Raw genomic sequence first — 19,326 nt, forward strand, 5'->3', positions numbered from 1 at the left:
TTCAGTTCCCCAGTCTGCAGTATCTGTATGTGCTCTCTGTGTTTCTATGTCTATATGTGTGTTTGTTTGTGTAGGGCTCATTATTTTCCAAAAAACAACAACAGACAACATTATAATTTGTTCGAGTTAAAGAACCCAGCTTCGGATCTATCACCAACATCTATGACAAAAACACAACTTTTTAGAGCAAGCACTTTTCAGATTAACATTTAAATATATGTATATTTTCTTCCTTAAAGTGACTGGTCTTCAACAGTCACTCATTTGTATTATCTCCCCATTGTTTTTCTTCAGTTTCTATATTTTGATGACTTTGTTTGTACAGGTCTTTCTTTACGGTAAACTGCACTGAACCGTGAACAGCCTTTGCTGATATGTGTGATCATATATATTTTTTAAGTGCTTCTTAAATGACATCCTGGCATTTGAATATAAATTGAAAACAATGAGCCTTACGTATGTGCAAAGCACTATAGCGTTTCATGTGTGTTCTATATGAATTTACTCACACAGCTCCCGGCCTTGGAAGAGGAGGCGTGTGCGCTCACAAGCCAGACAGATATGTGTTAGTGTGGATGGCTGTTTATGTGTGTGGCTGTATGTTGAAATGAATGTTAATGCTCTCACGGCCTTCTCCTTTATGCTGTCATCTTCTGGCACACTTTGCCAGGTCCTACCACCACAGCTGTTTCTCATGGTCGGACAGTGTTACATAGCTGTGGGACAGAGGGAAGCAGGGACGGGGCTTGGGGGTGGGTTTCAGGTGAAACGGGGTGAACTGAGTTAATAATAATAGCAGTGTATTTGACTGAGTATGTCATCCCTGCTGTGATGGGGATTGTATGTTTTCCTTCAGTGTACTGTAGCCTTGACTTCCATACTGTTTACTTACAATTCTAGTGATACAGTACAGTTGCACATTACAAAATGGCAGTAGGATTATGGTTCAGTCAAATGGAAATGGGAGCACACACTGACACTACTGCAAAAACTCCCCGTGAATGTTGGTGCAAGCAGCATATTATGACCCATATTATGCTTTTTGTCTCAAGGTGTAAGTCAGGTCACGGGGACACACAAATACCTTACACACTGTTCTTGTCCCATGTAAAGATAATCGTTGAGTTATATTGAACAAGTTAAAGGTAACATGACGTGCAAAACGTAGGTTAGGCTACATTACTTCACGTACACTAGTGTACCCATTCACAAGCTATATATATATATATATTTTGTTTTACCTAAACCATGATCTTTCCCTAGATTTAAAGTTGCGACGGTTTTACAACTTTTACCGGGTGCTCAGGTAAGAGCACATCTTGGTCTCCTGCCTTTTGTAGTGGTGCTAATTTAAAAACTCTCCTGTTTGTCAGATTGAGGTTAGAAACAGATGTGGTCGTCTGGGTGAAAAGATAATGTCATGCGGTTAGCTAGGTTAAGGCTCAGCATGCCTGCCTTGCTGTCTAACAACAAGGCAAACAGAAATGAGATGGCTCATGGGAGATGCGCGACCTGCTTGGAGCATCACATGCACGTGTCCAAGTGTATAAACACGCACTGGCAAGCAAACAGTCAGAGTGACTGAATGAAATGCCACTTTGCATAGATCAACATCAAAAGCAATTGTTAGGCTGTTAGCTTCTTGACGCTCCACCTGCTTGACAGTTGTCGTAATTACAAATTGATTTTGTGGTCAAACCCTTAATTACAGAAGCCTTTACTCTAAAAATGTTAAAAACACTAAGCAAAATGTAAGCATGAGGCGCAGTTGACAAATGGAGGATTAAAAAAACAGAAAGGACGAAAGTACAGTAGCAGGTTGCTACACCAGACCGAAGCGCCTGCCGCAAGCTCAACACGTTTAATCTAGAGGAGAGGGGAGGAATGTAACTCTTCTCCTTACGTAGGGAAGCAGCCCAGCACTAGCTCTACATTATGGATGTGGGAGTTTCCAGGTTTCCAGCTAGCCATGATGGAACCACACCAGGTAGAAGAGTCGGCTGTTTGCAGGGTCAGAGTTTCTATTGCTTCTGTCTGCCTCCTCCACAGGTCAGGCTGTGTAGGAGAGAGGGGACAACTCACAGGAAAGAGCTGGACTATTGACCTGAATAAGTATAGCAAACCACAGAACATCTACAGACAGCGCTTAATGTGGAGCTATCATTGGCCCTTAGTTATAATTGGCACTTTGATTAATTTATGACATAATTAAGGTTGCTAGTTTATGGTGCATGCAGGGACTCTGATAACTGGTTCAGAAAACTCGACTGAACCATTTATTTTAAAACCAGCTTTGTTGCACTCTGCCAAAATGTAATTGCGTAACAGAGAGAGGTCCAAAACTCCTGGCTCCATATGTGGGCATGTGACATTCTAACAGCCATAAAGAAAGATCAGACAGTGTTTGTGGTACATAGAGTTTACACATAGAAACATTCAGCATGAGTGTGGAAAAGGCTGAGATGTACTTTAGCGGAACCGAGTTGCGCAGGTGTTGTTTCTTTATGTTCCTAAAAAGACACCAATTGGGATTGTATTTCCCTCTGTGAACATGCAAACCTAGCACTCTCTGATACGCATAAAGAGAGTGACATGACATCAAACATCCAACGCAAAGAACACCGCATCTTTGTTCATGTCTGGCCACACGAGGAAAGAGTGGAGAGAAAGGGCAGAAAGCACCATTTGGCCATATGTGGCACGTCCGCGTAGTTTGTGCGGCACATGGGTGTGTAACAGCAGGCTGAGCAGGGTGCATCATCATATCTCCGACACCCTTAGGAGGGAGGCAGGAGGGGGGGGTGCTTAGTGGATGGAGAAGGAGATGAGACTAAGGGGAGGCGGAGACCCGAGGAGAGAGGGTGTGCCAGCTGTAATGAGCCTGGCTCGTGGCTGCGTGCACTGGAGACTGATTTATCACGACGGTCCTCTCCCTGTGTTTTCCTCCTTGTTGATTCCCCCGACACGCCGTCTCATCATAGTGCCGAACAAACAGAAAAGGAGAGGCCGGCTAACTACGGCAGAGAGGTGGACATTGTGTAGGGACAGCCTAAGTTACATTACATTACATTACATTACATTGCATTTAGCTGACGCTTTTATCCAAAGCGACTTACAATAAGTACATTCGACCAGGAAGACACAACCTTGAGGAAAACAGAATCATAAAGTACATCAGGTTTCAAAGAGCCAATCGTTTCAAGTGCTACTCAACTGGCTATAGATAAGCCAGTCCTTTATTAGTATATAAGTGCTCTGTTAGCAGTTCTTTGTTAGTCATTCTATCGCTCGAAGTGGAGTCGAAAGAGATGAGTTTTCAGTCTGCGCCGGAAGGTGTGTAAGCTTTCTGCGGTCCTGATGTCAATGGGGAGCTCATTCCACCATTTTGGAGCCAGGATAGCAAACCCACGTGTTTTTGCTGATGGGAACTTGGGTCCCCCTCGCAGCGAGGGTGCAGCGAGTAATCAGGGAAATTACATCCTACTAAAGGCTTTTGTGAGCGGTTTTTCCACCTCCATAGGTCTGTTGGGTTTGTGGTCTGCACGGAAACAACGGAACCGTTCACACTAATTAAATGTATCATGTCAACAGATGTCACATGACTGTATCAGGTTAGTTGAAAGCAATAATATTAAGTTTAATAAAAAAAAAATTGGTTCAACTTTACATTATTGGTTTCAACTAACCTGATACAGTTCACCCTTTATTGGTTTCAACTAACCTGATACAGTTCACATTTCCGTTTTTTCCGTGTGTGTTCTGAAGTGTGGATGTTAGAATATTCTTAACACTGTCACCTTTTATTCCTTAACCGGTAGAACTACAGTTTTCTCTCCGTACTAGTAGAAGTTAGATACAGGTGTTTTGTTTGAGGTTGCCCTGCCTCCCAGGGGTTTGACATGACACTGTACACTTCCCAGTTTTGGTGACTATGTTAAAACACACACAGTTTCACCCCGGCCTCTTTTCTGCTCTCGCCTCTCGAATTGTAGTAAAAACAGCATCAATAATTAATGATCCAATTAATAGTTTACACTGGTTTTTATTGAGCTGTCAAAGTGATGGAGAGCCTGCTGCTGGTGAACTCCACCACTGCCTGCGCGCCTCCTCGGCCCTGAGTCAGCACTTTGAGGGGCCTCGGAGTCCGGGCGGATCGGCAGGCCCACCGCAGACTGCTGATGCTCACAATTTATGGCCATGATGAGTTTCCTGCTTCCTGAAAAACCACGCTGTGCCTCGCCGGGGATCAGTGCCCATTTGTGGCGTGCCACTGTTAATACAGCTTCAGGGAAAGAAAGGGCGGCGTACCTCCATGTTTACACCTACTCAAATTATTTTTGACTGACATCGACGGGCCTGGGGGAGGTGGAGGAGTATGATGGGAGGACAGGTACAGGTGGAGGGGGAAACTATCGATGACCTTGAGATAAGCTGTGTATCTAAATGTTTATCCATAGCTCTAAATTGACAAATAAATCCGAATCAGATCGAGTTTATTGCCTGGTATGTTTAAACACACAAGGAATTTGCTTTTAAACCACATTTAAATATATAAAATGCCAACATCACACTCTTTTAACAATGGGAGCTCTCTATTGGCAAGAATCAGGCGATACAATACAAATCATGATACATGGCTTGCGTTTTTATATATTGGGATGTATTGTGTGTCTTTTCATACAACAGTGGGATGTGCATTTTCATTTATAAGAATCTCTTTAACATACACATTTATTTGTGTGCAATCTGAGCAAAGTAAATTACATTTGCCCTAAGGCTTTTAAGGTACCCAAATATATGCAACCATGCCCACTGTCCTACCTGAAGGTGATCTACATGATGTTTCCCTCCGTGATCATAAATGCAGGCCTCAAGCTGTTTGGACTATCATGGCCACATTAGGGCAAGTGACTCGTTCAATGGAGAGTGTGCACGGCGCTGCACTGGGCTCTGCAGTTTGTGCTGCCGACAGGATAGCAGCTGGGAGGCAAAGAGGGTAATCACTGTTGTCAGCTGTTGGTTAGAGGGCCACGGAGGGCAAAGCCTGTCTGGAGACACCCATAATGTTTTATCACAGTGCATAACTGTGTACAGTAAGTCGTTTTAGCACTCCCCTGCACTGACGGATGGATCGTGATAGCTTAGAGAAAGAGCAGGGAGGGAAGGAGGACGGTTTGTTGGGCTCCGACTGACCTTGCAACTTTGAATATGATACAATTGTAAGTGTGGAAATGACTCGGGTTGGTTTGAATGTGGATATTAATAAAAAGTCCTTGATGCTGGAGGTTAAGTTTAACATCACCACAAAGTGCAAAGTCAAATAATAATGATGTGCATTGTGAAAATGAAAACTATATTGCACAATAGACTCAAAAGCTAGGTAGAATTATGCTACAAAATATATGCCAAATCAAGAATAGACACAACATGTGACTATTAGAAGATAGTTCCAAATATATTAACGAGGCAAGAAAAAAAAGAATCATACAAGGTAAGAAATCAGAGGCCATATTAGACACAATTGGCCGGTTGTACCAGGAGACAAAGTAAGTTGTTATATAATCAAATAAAAGCAAGATACTAACACCATATTGATCCAGACGGGTAGGCCAGTGCTTTTTTCAGTTGTGCTTTTTATGCTCAATATGTTTTAATTTATTTCCAATTAAGTTGTTTTTAATAGTTTCGCTAAACATTAGCTACTCATTCGCTAGGTTACATCTTCTCATTCATACTAGGATTAACAATGGACAACGCCAAAATGAACAACTTAAATTGTTCAAAACCTTATTTATGCCATAAAGAAATATCTTTTTGGTGAGAATGTTTTGTCCTAACATCAGCCGAGTTAGAAGACTCACACATGGGGCTATATTTATTAACAGTGGCACTATCTTTACACAGCGTTCTTCTTCGATGCGCCTTTTTCTGTTCTGAAAATCCCTTCCTTTTTTACCCTTGTAATCCCCCCCTCCACCACCGCCTCCTCTTTTGCATTCAGACGCATATGCAGGCTATTTTTATGCCTTTCCATCAGAGTTCGCTGTTTTCCTTGAGATTGAATCCTCAGCAAGATAATGCTTGAAGGAGGCCTGCCTGTAGATCCATTAAGTTATACAGCTCTTTGCAGGGGAAGTGCACAGGTTGAACAAGTGCAGGGTTTTCAGATAACCTTCCTTTCCCTACATACATTCATGCAAGCAAGCAACATATCAACAACAGTACACATTCGTTAACTGTACTTTGAGTCGTCAAATAACTATGAATGTCCTTTTCCCTAAATAACAAGGTGTTAAAAACAGATTTATGTTACACACTCAGGTCTCAGGACAAACCTTTATTCCCCTTTACCTCGTTTTCTAAACACCACATTCAGATTTAATATCTTTCTTGTATTCTAATTAGCTTGACTTTTTGTTAAGCCTCTGAATCAAATTGAATGTGCTCTCTCTGAACAGGTTGGTTTTGCATCTGTAGCTCTCAGTCTCCAACAGAAGACATAATGTGAATTGATCTCATCAAATATCTGTCATCTCTTCCCGGGTTGACCTAAGCATCACATCTGCAGCAAGACATCGGTTTAGAGGTCTTGGTTCACTCTGTAAGCTGTAACATCAGCATCAGCATCTGAATACCTTTATTAGTCCCACAGAGGGGACATGTGCATCGCTACAGCAGCAAAGAGCCACAGACAGCTTAATGTTACATATGTTCAAAAAAGTACTAAGTTGTGAATATAATAAAAAAAAAAAAGTAAAAAAAAATACTTTTCAAAATACAAATCTTGTAACAGTTCTTAGGATTTAGCAGCCAGGTATATATTACAGTTATTAATGGCATATGTATATAATAATGTATATATTGCACATATTGCACATAGTTTGATGGTATTTAACAGCAGCAAGTTAAACAATTTACAAAATGCAAAAAAACACACCTTGTAACGGTTCTAAGGATTTAGCAGCCAGGTATATATTACAATTATTAATGGCATATGTATATAATAATGTATATATTGCACATAGTTTGATGGTATTTAACAGCAGCAAGTTACACAATTTACAAAATACAAAATGCAAAAAACACACCTTGTAACGGTTCTAAGGATTTAGCAGCCAGGTATAAATTACACAGTTATTAACGGCATATATATTGCACATATAGCACATATTTGATTGGTATTTAGCAGCAAGGGGTGATATAGTCTGTGTTATGGTGTGTGTAGGGGAGGGGGGGGGGGTCTACTAGGGGCTGTGCTGGTTGTGTAGTCTGACCGCTGCAGGAAGGAAGGACCTGCGGTATCTCTCCGTGAGACAGCAGGGGATGTAGCAGCCTATCACTGAAGGAGCTGCACAGTGAGGACAGGGAGTCCTGGAGGGGGTGGGACACATTGTCCAGCAGGGAGGACAGCTTGGCTGCCATTCTCCTGTCTCCCACCACCTCCACAGTGTCCAGAGGACTCCTCAGGACAGAGCTGGCCTTCCTTACCAGTCTGTTCAGTCTCTTCCTGTCAGCAGCCGAGATGCTGCTGCCCCAGCAGGCCACACCATAGAAAATGGCTGATGCCACAACAGAGTCACAACATGTCTGAAGGAGTGCCCCCTGCCCCCCGAAAGACCTCAGTCTCCTCAGCAGAAAGAGTCCGCTCTGTCCCTTCTTGTACAGAGCAGCAGAATGATCAGTCCAGTCCAGTTTATCGTTCAGGTGAACACCCAGGTATTTGTAAGATTACCAATCTCAATGTCCGCTCCCTGGATGTTCACTGGTGTCGGGGGGGGGGGGGGGGTGTTGGCGCCGTCTGAAATCCACCACCAGTTCCTTGGTCTTCGCTGCGTTCAGCTGGTTCCTCTGGCACCTGAAGTGAAGTCCTGCGTCAGCTCCCTGTCGTCCTCGTTGGAGAGGAGGCCAACGATGGCGGAGTCGTCAGCTGGATTGATGAGAAAATAAAAAAAGTTCAAAGACATGTCCCAGAAACCTCCATCCTGTAATAACATTAAAGCAGTTTGCCCAGCCTGTATCTTCTCCAGGCTGTCCACTGGTGCTGCTCCAGAAGTTGTAATCAGAGCCTCATCTTTAAAAGCTCTCCCTGGTGCACTTTAGATTGAGGTCAGTTAAGGCTGTGTGGCGTTGCAACCTGAATCCCCAGCTAACCGCATTAGAGTGGGGCTCTGCTCCCGCCCAGATGCAACTACTGTCTGATAAGATAGCACTTTACTTTGTTTGAGCAAAATGTTAGTTGTCTGCTGATTTAAACTTAGGCATCTATAAAGAGCTTTTAGAGATTGTTGTTAAATATGTTGTTTCAGTGGACATATACATATTAGTTGAACTATTCTTCTTAATTTTTGATTATAACTCCTTTCTGATTGTGAAATGTAAAGAAATACACACCTGTATTACAGTTGCATGAAGTAGCCATCAGTGTGCCTGGACATAGTTGTAGCTTTGTTCCTTAGCCTCCCAGATCTTGAAGCATGTTATCTTGCGATGCATCAAGGTAGTAACACATCATTCAAAATATGGCATTTTCCCGATCAGTGCAATTTGGAAGTTGTAGGTTTTCTCTTAATGAAGAACCCATTTTCGATAAGCCTAATTTCTTGCTGTCGCTGATACAGTTGCTTCTTGACTCCCCCTTCCTATCTGCAGTCACATTCCATGTGTTGTGGCAAGCTCGATTCACAACATCATGAATTCATGGATAACAATGGTGCAAATCCTGAACAAAATGGTGGGATTTACTCCATGTCCTCGTCCTGTAGGAAAGACGAGGAAAAGATGAGCATCACATGTACAGTGTTAAGAGCTGGCAGGGCGTGTACTGGGGCGGACGCAGGGTCGAAGCCCCCTTAATTAATGTCCAACGGAAGGACGGCGGCCTGTGTGGAGGTGGTCACATTGTTATTGACCTGAGCTGCGTCTTTCTTTCTCCACAGGGATCTCTTAGAGGTTCACATGCTGACCGGCTTTGAGTTTTACAGTGTGTGTGTGTGTGTGTGTGTTATGTGTGTACGTCTGTCTGGCGGTTACTGTCTGTTGTTGTTTGTGTCCTCACTGGTCCCTCTCGATGTCCTTTCTTGTGTGTGCGTCCTTTCCCCCCCCACCTTACAGGAGATTTGGATGGCCATTGGTGGGACCATGCTTCTTGGCATAGCAGCGAGGCCTCCCCAATGTCTTTGGTGAGACATGTGGAGCCCTGCCTTGACCTCCCCCCTCTCCCGTCCCTCCCTAACCCCCCATCTCTCTCTCCCTCTCTCTGTCTCTCTCCCCCCCCCCATCCCCCCCTCTACCAGAGTCTTTTGTCATCTCATGTTTCCTTCGTTTTATTTACACCTTTGCATGTTGTTTTTCTGTTTTCTTTCTGTTTTTATCCCACACCTGTAGGGGACAGTCAAAGGGGAAAAAGAAAAACAATTGAGCAGACATTTATGTCCGAGCCGACACACACCTTATCTGAGAGGCAAAAGAAAATGGTGCGCTTTGGGGGACACTCATTTGAAGAGGACTTGGCATGGTGTGAACCGCAGGTTAAAGACTCGGGAGTTGATACGTGCAGTAGCACTACCCTAAACGAGGAGCATAGCCATAGTGAGAAGGTACTAAGACAATCTAGCCTGCATTTTGTTATTATTATTTTTAACCTACCCATCCAGTCTTTGTTTTGCTCTGTCACTCAGTGTAAATAGGTGAGATGTTTGTTTTTTGGATTTTTATTTGACGTTTGTATAAATTGATTTCTCTTGCGATTTCGTTCCTTTTTTGTTTTTTCGGTTCCTTTTGGCTCCACCTTGCTCGGTGTTGCCGAAACAGTCTTTTGGGGGCACCCTCTTTGCTTGCTACTTGTACTTGCTGTTTTGCTCCCCAAACAGAAACACCACATCTTACAGTAGTTTTAGCATTGACACACAACCTCTCCGTTTGTCATGGCACACAGGAATGTGGGTCTCTCCTAGTTGCATGCTCGTTCTCCTCCGTATGTTGTGTTCTTGCTCTGCAGCGGTCCTGTTGAGTGTCATAGGAAACATCAGGGCCGACCCTCTCACTCTGCTGCCCCCCCTCCCCCCCCCCCCCCCCCCCCCCACAGCACCCAGTCCAGACAGAACCCGCCCCTTGCCTAACTTTCCACTCACTTCTTTAGCAAACCTAAATGATTGTAAGCACACACAACAGGGAAGACTGATTTGTTTTGCACCAAAAATGAAAACATATGTTTTTCTTTTTTCCCTTCCACTGCGCGTCCGTGATTTCACCCTCTCTGTGTCTCATGGCTTTAATACATGCGCTCTATTTTCCATTCTTTTTTTAATCTTTGAACTGGACTACCTCATTTGTTCTTGCATCATAGATGACCTTCCCCCCCCCCCCCCTTTGTCACAGTCTGCTTTCCCCTCACTCCTCCACCTGATGATGGTTGTATGTCTGTGTGTAGTGAGACTCCGGTCTTCCTGCTCCACTTTGAAGCGCTGGTTGGAGGTGGAGGGTTGGGGCTGCTTGCTTTACTCTGCATGGGGCGCTGCATGAAGCTAACTCCACCTTCACACTGGCATGTTCACACACGCTCTGGAAATAACACCTTTCACTGTTGTGTTGGATGTTATTTTTCATCAATAGTTCGTCCTTGATTCTCTGAGCAATTCAATATCCCGTCTTTTAAAATGTAAATAATTAAGCGTGTTGCGAGATAAGACATTTAACAATTGATGAGGGCGACAGAGTTTGTGTGAACTCTCTTCCCTGAGTGAATAAATGCTCTCCCCGTGCACCCTTTTCACTATGGACAGTTGTCTGCGTGGGTCTAATGTAATCACATGCAAGCGGATGAGTTGTTAACAATAGGTGTGTGTTGCTCTGACCTTGTAGCACCCGGTGACGTGGCAGCCGTCCAAAGATGGGGATCGCCTAATAGGGCGTATTTTACTCAACAAGCGCATGAAAGATGGAAGTGTGCCTCGAGACTCAGGAGCTCTGCTTGGTCTAAAGGTGAGCTCATTCTACCTGTCTGTGTGTGTCTGAAGATCTCATGTGTTTAAGCTGCAGTTTGGTGACATATTCAATACTACATAGCTTAAATAACTTGTATACAAACAAACAATCACAGCCAAAGAATCTCTAAAAGTGTTAAAGGTGGGGTAGGTAAGTTTGAGAAACCGGCTCGAGATCGCTAGAATTTGAAAATACACAACCGGAGAAAATCTGCCACTTCCTTACAGAGCCCCTCCCCCAACACACACGAACGCGCACATGACCAATGAGGGCACGAGATAAGTTTGTGCCCCGATGGAAGGCTGACAGGCAGGTAGGCCATCCAATTGGTTGTACTTTTTACAGTATTACGGCTTCTACAGATGACATTTTTTTATGGATTTTTTGTCAAAGCACTTAAGATATTCATTGCTATCGGGATGTTAAGAGCATTCCATGGAATATAACACAAAGTGTATCTCGAGCCGGTTTCTGAAACGTACCTACCCCACCTTTAAGGTAAAGGATCACTGCACTCTGCAGTCCATGGCCGAGGGCTCTGAGTCGTGCCTATACTTAGGAAGGTTGTTAAAAGGAATACGGAGGATCTGTCGTCCACACCAAGACGGAAAACTCTTTATTGCTCCCACGTTGTCAACAGCGTGTGCGCCCCTCCCTCTGTTCTTACCCGTCACAATAAAAGCCCTCGACATGACTGCTTACCAGAGGAACGTAAATGTACAGAGAGAGTCATGCTAAGAGGCAACTTAACATATTTCAGTGCATCGTTTAGCTGTGGCTGTTTTATTTACTGTTGGCTGTTTAACCAGCACTGCGTCATTTCACATTTTGATTGGGGTTTCCAAGCAGTGATTGAAACTTAGAGATACGTTAGAGTATCTTCTGCTCTGATTGGCAGAGGACTCCAAATTCCAAATTCTGGGAGGCAGAGGAACATGATATGTTGTACTACAGTCTCATGCATACAGTCACAATATTAGAATGACAAAAGGTACATTTATGAAAGCTACCAACTGCAGCTTTACAATATGCACATTTATCACAAATGTTGGTTATGGACTTCAGTGGAAGCAGACCCAGGGATTCTGGGCAGGTTTGACAGGTCCAGCTGAGTATCAGTGTTGGTTGGACATTCAGTGTCTTTCTACTATTTTGTGGCCTTTTTTTGCGCGCGCTGATTTTCTCCGTGGCTTTCCAATTGTCGATAACATCATAGTGCTACTCAGTAATAATATTCATTAAAGACTTGATTATGTCCCTGATGAATATTAATGAGCATCGTTTAATATTGAGCCGTATAATTCTCTGAACTCACTCACATTGAACTACTTTAATGAACTGCATTCAGCAGCGCAGAGGAAACGAGTCCTGTCGGTGTCGTCACTGCACACATTTTGAATAGTATCATCACAGTCCCCTAGGAATTTCAACGATATGCTTGCTGTGTATATGTTTCCTATGCTTTTAGTGCTGTGAAGCACACTTGTATAGGACATATTCTTACTTCACTCAATTTAAACCTTTGTAAAGAACTGCAATGTAAATGAGTGTAATAATTTAGACATTTAAAAGAAAAATACTCCAAATATCTGATTATCCATGATTAATTGAGGAGTTATTATTGCAAAAAAATTGCAGAAAATCCTGTTGAAAGTTTCTCAAATATTTTTCAGTTTGTCATATTCAGTGTTTTACAGTAATTCGTTTTATTTGATCAAGAACTGTACACATTTTTTTCATTTCCTGCTACTTTATACACCTCCACTACAATTCAGAGGCACATTTTGTAGTTTTTACTCACTAACTTTATATTATACCTTCATTTACTTTAATCAAGAAGCAATTCATTATTATACTGTAGATACACTCTAATTAATTCCTCGGTGCAATTCACAAGCTACCGTGCAGTACGGAAAAAAGCCCTTTTCCAGCTTCCTCATATAACTGCATCGTTTTATTAAACAAAGTGGATTCTTGGGTTTAAGAAAAAACATTAAAGACCTTGGACTTTGAGAAACTGGGATTGAATGGTTCGACTATTTAGTGACATTTTTTAAGTCGAACAATTCATCGATTCATCTAAAAATCAAATATCCTGCAGATGAGTTGATCATGAACATAATCATTAGTTGCAGCCCTGCCTCTTACCCATGTTGTTATTGCAGCATAGTCACTACATTGCCAAAGAAAGCTTTCTATGGTCGTACATGCTTTGGTTTCCCTTCCCTTTTCACTGTTGCATTAATCTGTAGGTGGTAAAAAGAAAAGCTGAGCAGCCAAGTCCAGAGGAGCATGGCGGGTGATGCAGAGAGAGGACTGAGAGCGGCAGGACGGGGAAAATCATTACTGATTGAATGAGCCTCCTGAAACGGCATGTTTGTGTCTGCTCAGTGCCTCTGTGGCTTTCTGTCCGCTCAGCAGCAGACAACCAACTCGGCAGTGCAGCCAGTCAGTCCATCAGTCAGGCTGCCAGCCCCCCCCCCCCCCCCACTGTCCATCTTTCTCTATCTCCATCTCTTTCACTGCCAGCCTCCTTCTCCGGCTCCTGCCTGTTACATAAAGCCATTTCATTTAGCAGACTTCCCTAAGCTCCTTTGTATGTTGGCATTCAGCTGCCGTTAAGAGGGATTTTGATTTGTATCATGCCCATGTAAGCTCAGTACAGCAGCTCAGGTCTTTACAGTACAGCTGAAGCCCACGGACCTGCACTGTGACAGAACCACTGAGTGTGTCCCTGGGCAGAGAACATAGCCTTAAACATTACAAACAATCTAGGCTTTTATTGAGTATTCGTACCTCGCAGGCAAACGCTAAAGCAATGACATCACTGGGATACATTGGGGGGAAACAATCGGTTTTCTCCTGCAAGCTGCATGAGGGGCACGAGGGGCCTCCGCTCGCAAGTCCCCATAATAATAACAACAACACAGTGATAATAACACTAACAAATCAAGTGGTGTTGGAGTGCTAATCCAGTGCTAATCTGCTCCTACAGGTGGTGGGAGGCAAGATGACAGAATCTGGTAGACTTTGTGCTTTCATCACTAAAGTGAGGAAAGGAAGTCTAGCAGACACTGTTGGACATCTCAGACCAGGTATTAAACACACACACACACGCACGCACACACACACACACACACACACACACACACACACACACACACACACACACACACACACACACACACACACACACACACACACACACACACACACACACACACACACACACACACACACACACACACACACACACACACAATGAGGTGTGTTTTCTACACTGCAAAACGTTATCCTGTGTGTCTGGTTGTGTTTGCAGGTGACCAGGTGCTGGAGTGGAACGGGAAGCTTTTACAAGGAGCCACATTTAAAGAAGTTTACAATATCATTCTAGACTCCAAGCCTGAGCCGCAGGTGGAGCTGGTGGTCTCACGGCCTATAGGGTGAGGGCTCACCGTGACTGTCACACACACACTGCATTATATGATCGTAACTGCTGTGCTTGGCACACAATACGATGACTCTATCTGTCCCGTCTACGGTGTCAACCTGCCTCTGACACATTGAAAACTGGCTTAGCTTCCAGGCCTCTTTCAGCATGAAGAACGAATAATCAGTTGGAAAGGATACATTTAATAATCACATGTGTGCAATCAAATCTGTGATTTTATATAACAGGAATTGCATCATTAGTGACTTCATACTTGTATTGATATTTGTATCTTTAAAACAATTGCAGTTGTTATGTCTTTGGGCTCATTGAGGTCAAGTCACTGCCTGCATTACTGAGCTCACTATAATATGGAGCCTTCAGGACATCTCGAGGTGAAGAGAGCTTGTGTTACCACAGAATATATTTTTTTTGTACTTGTTTTATTCAACATTTGGGAATCTATCCCCTTCCAATCCAACACATCCCAGCACAATGACAGCCTGCTGCCTTGCTTTGACTCCACATGTAAATAGTGGAAAACAGCAACACCTTTGCTTTACCGATCCTATATCTGACCCTCTGTGTGCTGCCGAGGGAGCTGCCGCTGAATGAAGACTAATGCGCTCATTAGAGCACAGTGCAGTCAGCAGTAGCACCAATTGATCCTTTCCACCCCTTCCCTCTCTCCTGTCTCTCACACTCACACTCTTTTTTTTCCTCCAGAGATATTCCAAGGATACCAGACAGCACACATGCACAACTGGAATCAAGTGAGTCTCAGTCTCAGCATCTTTAAGCTGTGTCATTACCCCATGTCATCCTATTATCAGCCTAGACACATCAAGTGAAGGAAATGTCTCTGAGAGTTCTGTCCCTCTGCCTCTCTGTGTCCCTGTCTTTCTTACGGCATGCTTTCGTCCCTCTTTCTGTCTCTCTTCTTGTCATTGTCTTTCTATCTTCCTCACAACCATCCCCCGTGTCTCATTGTATCTCTCGATGTTATTAAAACCACCGTCTTCACTCCCTGATCTGACCGTGTGGTCCCTGCCCTGTCAGGTTCGAGTTCTTTTGAGTCTCAAAAGGTGGATCGCCCGTCCATCTCCGTCACGTCCCCCATGAGTCCCAGCATGCTGAGGGACGCCCCCCAGTACCTGTCAGGTCAGCTCTCAGTAAGTGACCTCAGCATGACATACAGACTATGTGAAATCCTCACTAAAGACTCCATTGATGAACATTTTAATGGCCATTTGACTATATTTAGGAATGGACTCAAATAATACCTTAAACACTGTTTCAAATCATTTGGTTACCGGGCAGAGCTTTTCTTACTCTGCCGGTTGAGCTGGCCCTTTACCAACCCAGTACGTGTAGATCAGGTTACCACGTGTTGTTCATTATCCAGTATAAAAGCTCTCCTGGGATAGATGGGTAAAGGGCTGAATAAAATCAGCACTTAAATGTAGGGTCCAGTAGGGAAAAGGCTAAACAAATAAATATATATTTGAATGAGAAATAGTTGAGTTTGATTTACATTAGTTTGAAATGTCATACCACAATCGTAAAATGTTACGTTTTCTTTGGTACATTGGATGGTTCCGATTGCTGTCGTGGACTGTAGTAGCTTTTCCCACATAAAGACATATTCAATGTAAAGGGATGTTTGTAATGGGGTTGTATGATATACTTATCCTTTGAGGGTTTTGCAAACCCCAAGATTTTGCCCGGATCATGCCTTTTTATGTTCTGCATGGAAATAATCATGAAACAACCGATTATTTAAAAAAGCGAGTGCATTGAATTAACCCTCTAAGATCAGCAATGTCCAATGACTGATTCTACGCAGACGCTTTTGGAGCTGTCAAATATTCAAAATGATTGTGTGGCATTTCAAATGAGAAAAAGCCAATGCAGAAGTACGTAGTAAAGCGTTACATACAAAGGAAATAAGAACAAACCCAACATCTGAAACTACAAACTGCTGTTGTTGTTAAGAGTGTATTGTGAGTGTGTGTTGCTGTTTTGTTGGGTTTTGGTTTTATTGCAGTTTCTTTTCTTGTCCTTTTTTTTGTTTAATTGTGCTTATCCAGAGCCAAAGCCTTAGTAGAAGAACAACGCCTTTTACCCCTAGGGTCCAGGTAATGGGCCCCGTCTGAAGGGCACAATCTCTCTTTGGTCTTTGCTCATTGACTGTTGACTGTTTCCATACTTTGGAAAATGCATTCTCGGGGAAATGGCAGCTTCAAGTTTCCCTCAGTGCCGTGCATTGTCATTTTCTTCAGTTTGATTTCTTGGCATCATTATGATAAGACTTCTAAATCATTTTCCACCTCATCTTTTCCTAGGTTATGCATGCTCAACTAATCTAAACACATTTAAGGAGACACTCTTCCATTGCCTAATCTGACACTTCACCATATGCAGGAGGGTGTCTCCCTGAACTTTCTCAGGACAAAGGACTTGAGTTATTTTCTGCCTCAGTGTAACATGAACCCAGGCCTGTAACTCTGCCCTACGCACATGTACAGGAGAACTGCTCCATGTGCAAGTTCAACTTATGCAACTTAAGCATCATATGGTTGATTGGTCTGCAGTTTCATGTTGCAGTGAAAAAAAAACAAGTTTGCCGTCCTGTGCTGGAAACCAACTTGCATTTCCTTTCCAGATAAGAGTTCAAGCAAATTGTACCTGCAAAATAGAACATTCCGAACGGAGCAAAGAGTTGAAGGTTTTCCTTCACTTCGAGGGGTCTCTTATTCTGTCGTCTTTATTATCAGTCTTCTCTCTGGGTTTTGTTTAATAATTGTTTTAAATTGATTTTCTCGGCTCGGTTAGTTTGTATACTAATACTTACAGCTGACAATATGTTAATGTGATGAGTTAAGATTACCATCAACAAGCCCTGTTTGGATCTCACACAATACATTATTATAATGGCTCGAGATAGAGATGCGAGTTTTCAAATTAAGAGGGGTGTAATGACATGTTATGGAGGTTGAATGTACAAGTAGGTTTTTATTTGTGTGCATGTGTTATTATTGTGTGTACTTTTGTAAAGCTTGTAGGTTTCTGTTAGTGTATTTTTAAAATGGACACTTTTCATAGCCACTTATTTTTGAGTACGTTACTTTTGAACCACTTATATATAATCCATAAGAATTCAATCTGAATCCTTACTGAATATTTTGTACAAATTCAAACACAACACTGTACAGTAATAATAATAATAATAATAATTCCTTATATATTTATTATAGCGCTTTTCCAGATGCTCAAAGTGCTTCACAAATACACATTACACATACATGCAATGGTCATGTACTGTGGACAATACCCACAGGAGCAAGTACACTCACTTTGCAGCATCTGGTGATTTGGTGGGCGAAGATTTGGTACAATTTGTTTCCCCATAAGCCCTCTAGTGTCTGTTTTGCCTCCATGAAGATCTTTTGACTTGTCTTGAATGCTCTCTCTTGCGTTGCTGCATGTATAGCTGATACCTTGAATTGGTGCAGACCTTTTTTCCATGATCACATTCTTACAGAAGTATGGACACAAGCTTAGAAGTTTTATTTCTCATTTCATCTACTTCCTGCAAGGCCTCAGTTGGAGTTTATTCTTCTTCTAAGTGTCTTCTTTTGGAGTCCATACTTCCCTTTTAATGTGAAATGTCTTCAATAATTCACGCAACAGCATGATTGATTTCCTTATGTGAACGCCCGTTGAATATCTGATAGTTAATGAATAGAGGCAGCATCCTCACAGGTACACATACCAACAGAGCACAGCAAATCACTTCAGTCCAAATACCATTCAGTGAGCTTCATTCCTCTCTGCAGGGGGAGTGGCTATTAGAAAGATGAACACATACATTTACAACACGTAAAATGAAGTGAAACAAATATCCATAAACGTAGCATCACGCTATAAAACGCATCGAACTAAAACACTAAGATCCTAATATCTGATTTTGATATATTAGCATTATCATACCATTTTAACATTGATACAGTGAGTCCATGTTTTAATGAGCACTTAAGGGGACAGTTCACTCCAAAATGAAAATAAATACATTTGACCTGTAGTGCTATTCATCTAGCTAGCTTGTTTTGTTGTGAGTACAAACAGTTTGAGATGTCAGCCATAAAGATGTCTGCCTTCTCTCTAATATAATGCAGCAAATGGCTCTCACCCGAAACAGCAGTGCCTCCTTCAGAATAAACTACAGACCTTGTTGTGACAAGATTCCTGCTGCAGTTATTTATTTTAACCGTATCACCTTTCATAAAAAGGTTGACAGTTGCGTCTTCTGAAAAGAGACATGTTGGCCCTTTGAGCCCACAAGCCGAGTTCAATGTTGTTTCATTATATCAGAGAGAAGGCAGACGTCTCTTCAACTATCTCATCAAAATAGTCCAGGTATATAAACAGCACTACCGATAAGAGAAAACAAATGTATTTTTGATGTTGGGGTCAACTGTCCCTTTAAGCTCTGTAAATTGCGCTGCCAAGCATGTGACCTGACGTTATCTTAACAGGCAGACATATACAACCTTTTTCCTGAAGGGTGAATACAGGAGAAGACTCAATAAATGATGACACCTAACTTTATTTCTAATTGGAGGAAGTGGTCTTCTCTGTGTTCTCCTTCCTGTTGGCCCTGAGCGTCTCTCAGCAGCTGTCTGTGCTCTGCCCCTGCAGGTCAAACTATGGTATGACAAAGTGGGCCATCAGCTAATTGTCACCATCCTGGGCGCCAAAGACCTGCCCCCCAGGGAAGACGGCCGCCCCAGGAACCCTTACGTCAAAATCTACTTCCTCCCCGATAGAAGGTAAGAGTAGAAACAGTTAGCGTTGTATACACCCCCCACTCGTTTAATGTCACATTAGTTCACTCCACTCACCAAGACAGT

At 42.8% G+C, this 19,326-nt stretch overlaps 1 protein-coding gene across 1 annotated transcript in view; it reads left to right on the top strand.

Annotated features, from left to right (window-relative positions):
* The window catches only part of rims2a (regulating synaptic membrane exocytosis 2a), a 156,829-nt gene that overhangs the window by 78,492 nt on the left and 59,011 nt on the right, over positions 1 to 19,326 (top strand). The window contains exons 8-15 of the mRNA XM_071205816.1: positions 9,385 to 9,596; positions 10,861 to 10,980; positions 13,979 to 14,078; positions 14,303 to 14,426; positions 15,140 to 15,186; positions 15,473 to 15,585; positions 16,504 to 16,551; positions 19,115 to 19,245. Of these exons, the coding sequence (XP_071061917.1) occupies positions 9,385 to 9,596; positions 10,861 to 10,980; positions 13,979 to 14,078; positions 14,303 to 14,426; positions 15,140 to 15,186; positions 15,473 to 15,585; positions 16,504 to 16,551; positions 19,115 to 19,245 (895 nt within the window). The remainder of the gene's footprint in view (positions 1 to 9,384; positions 9,597 to 10,860; positions 10,981 to 13,978; positions 14,079 to 14,302; positions 14,427 to 15,139; positions 15,187 to 15,472; positions 15,586 to 16,503; positions 16,552 to 19,114; positions 19,246 to 19,326) is intronic.

The sequence above is a fragment of the Pseudochaenichthys georgianus genome, chromosome 16 (assembly GCF_902827115.2).
Source record: "Pseudochaenichthys georgianus chromosome 16, fPseGeo1.2, whole genome shotgun sequence".
In the NCBI taxonomy this organism is placed as follows: domain Eukaryota; kingdom Metazoa; phylum Chordata; class Actinopteri; order Perciformes; family Channichthyidae; genus Pseudochaenichthys; species Pseudochaenichthys georgianus.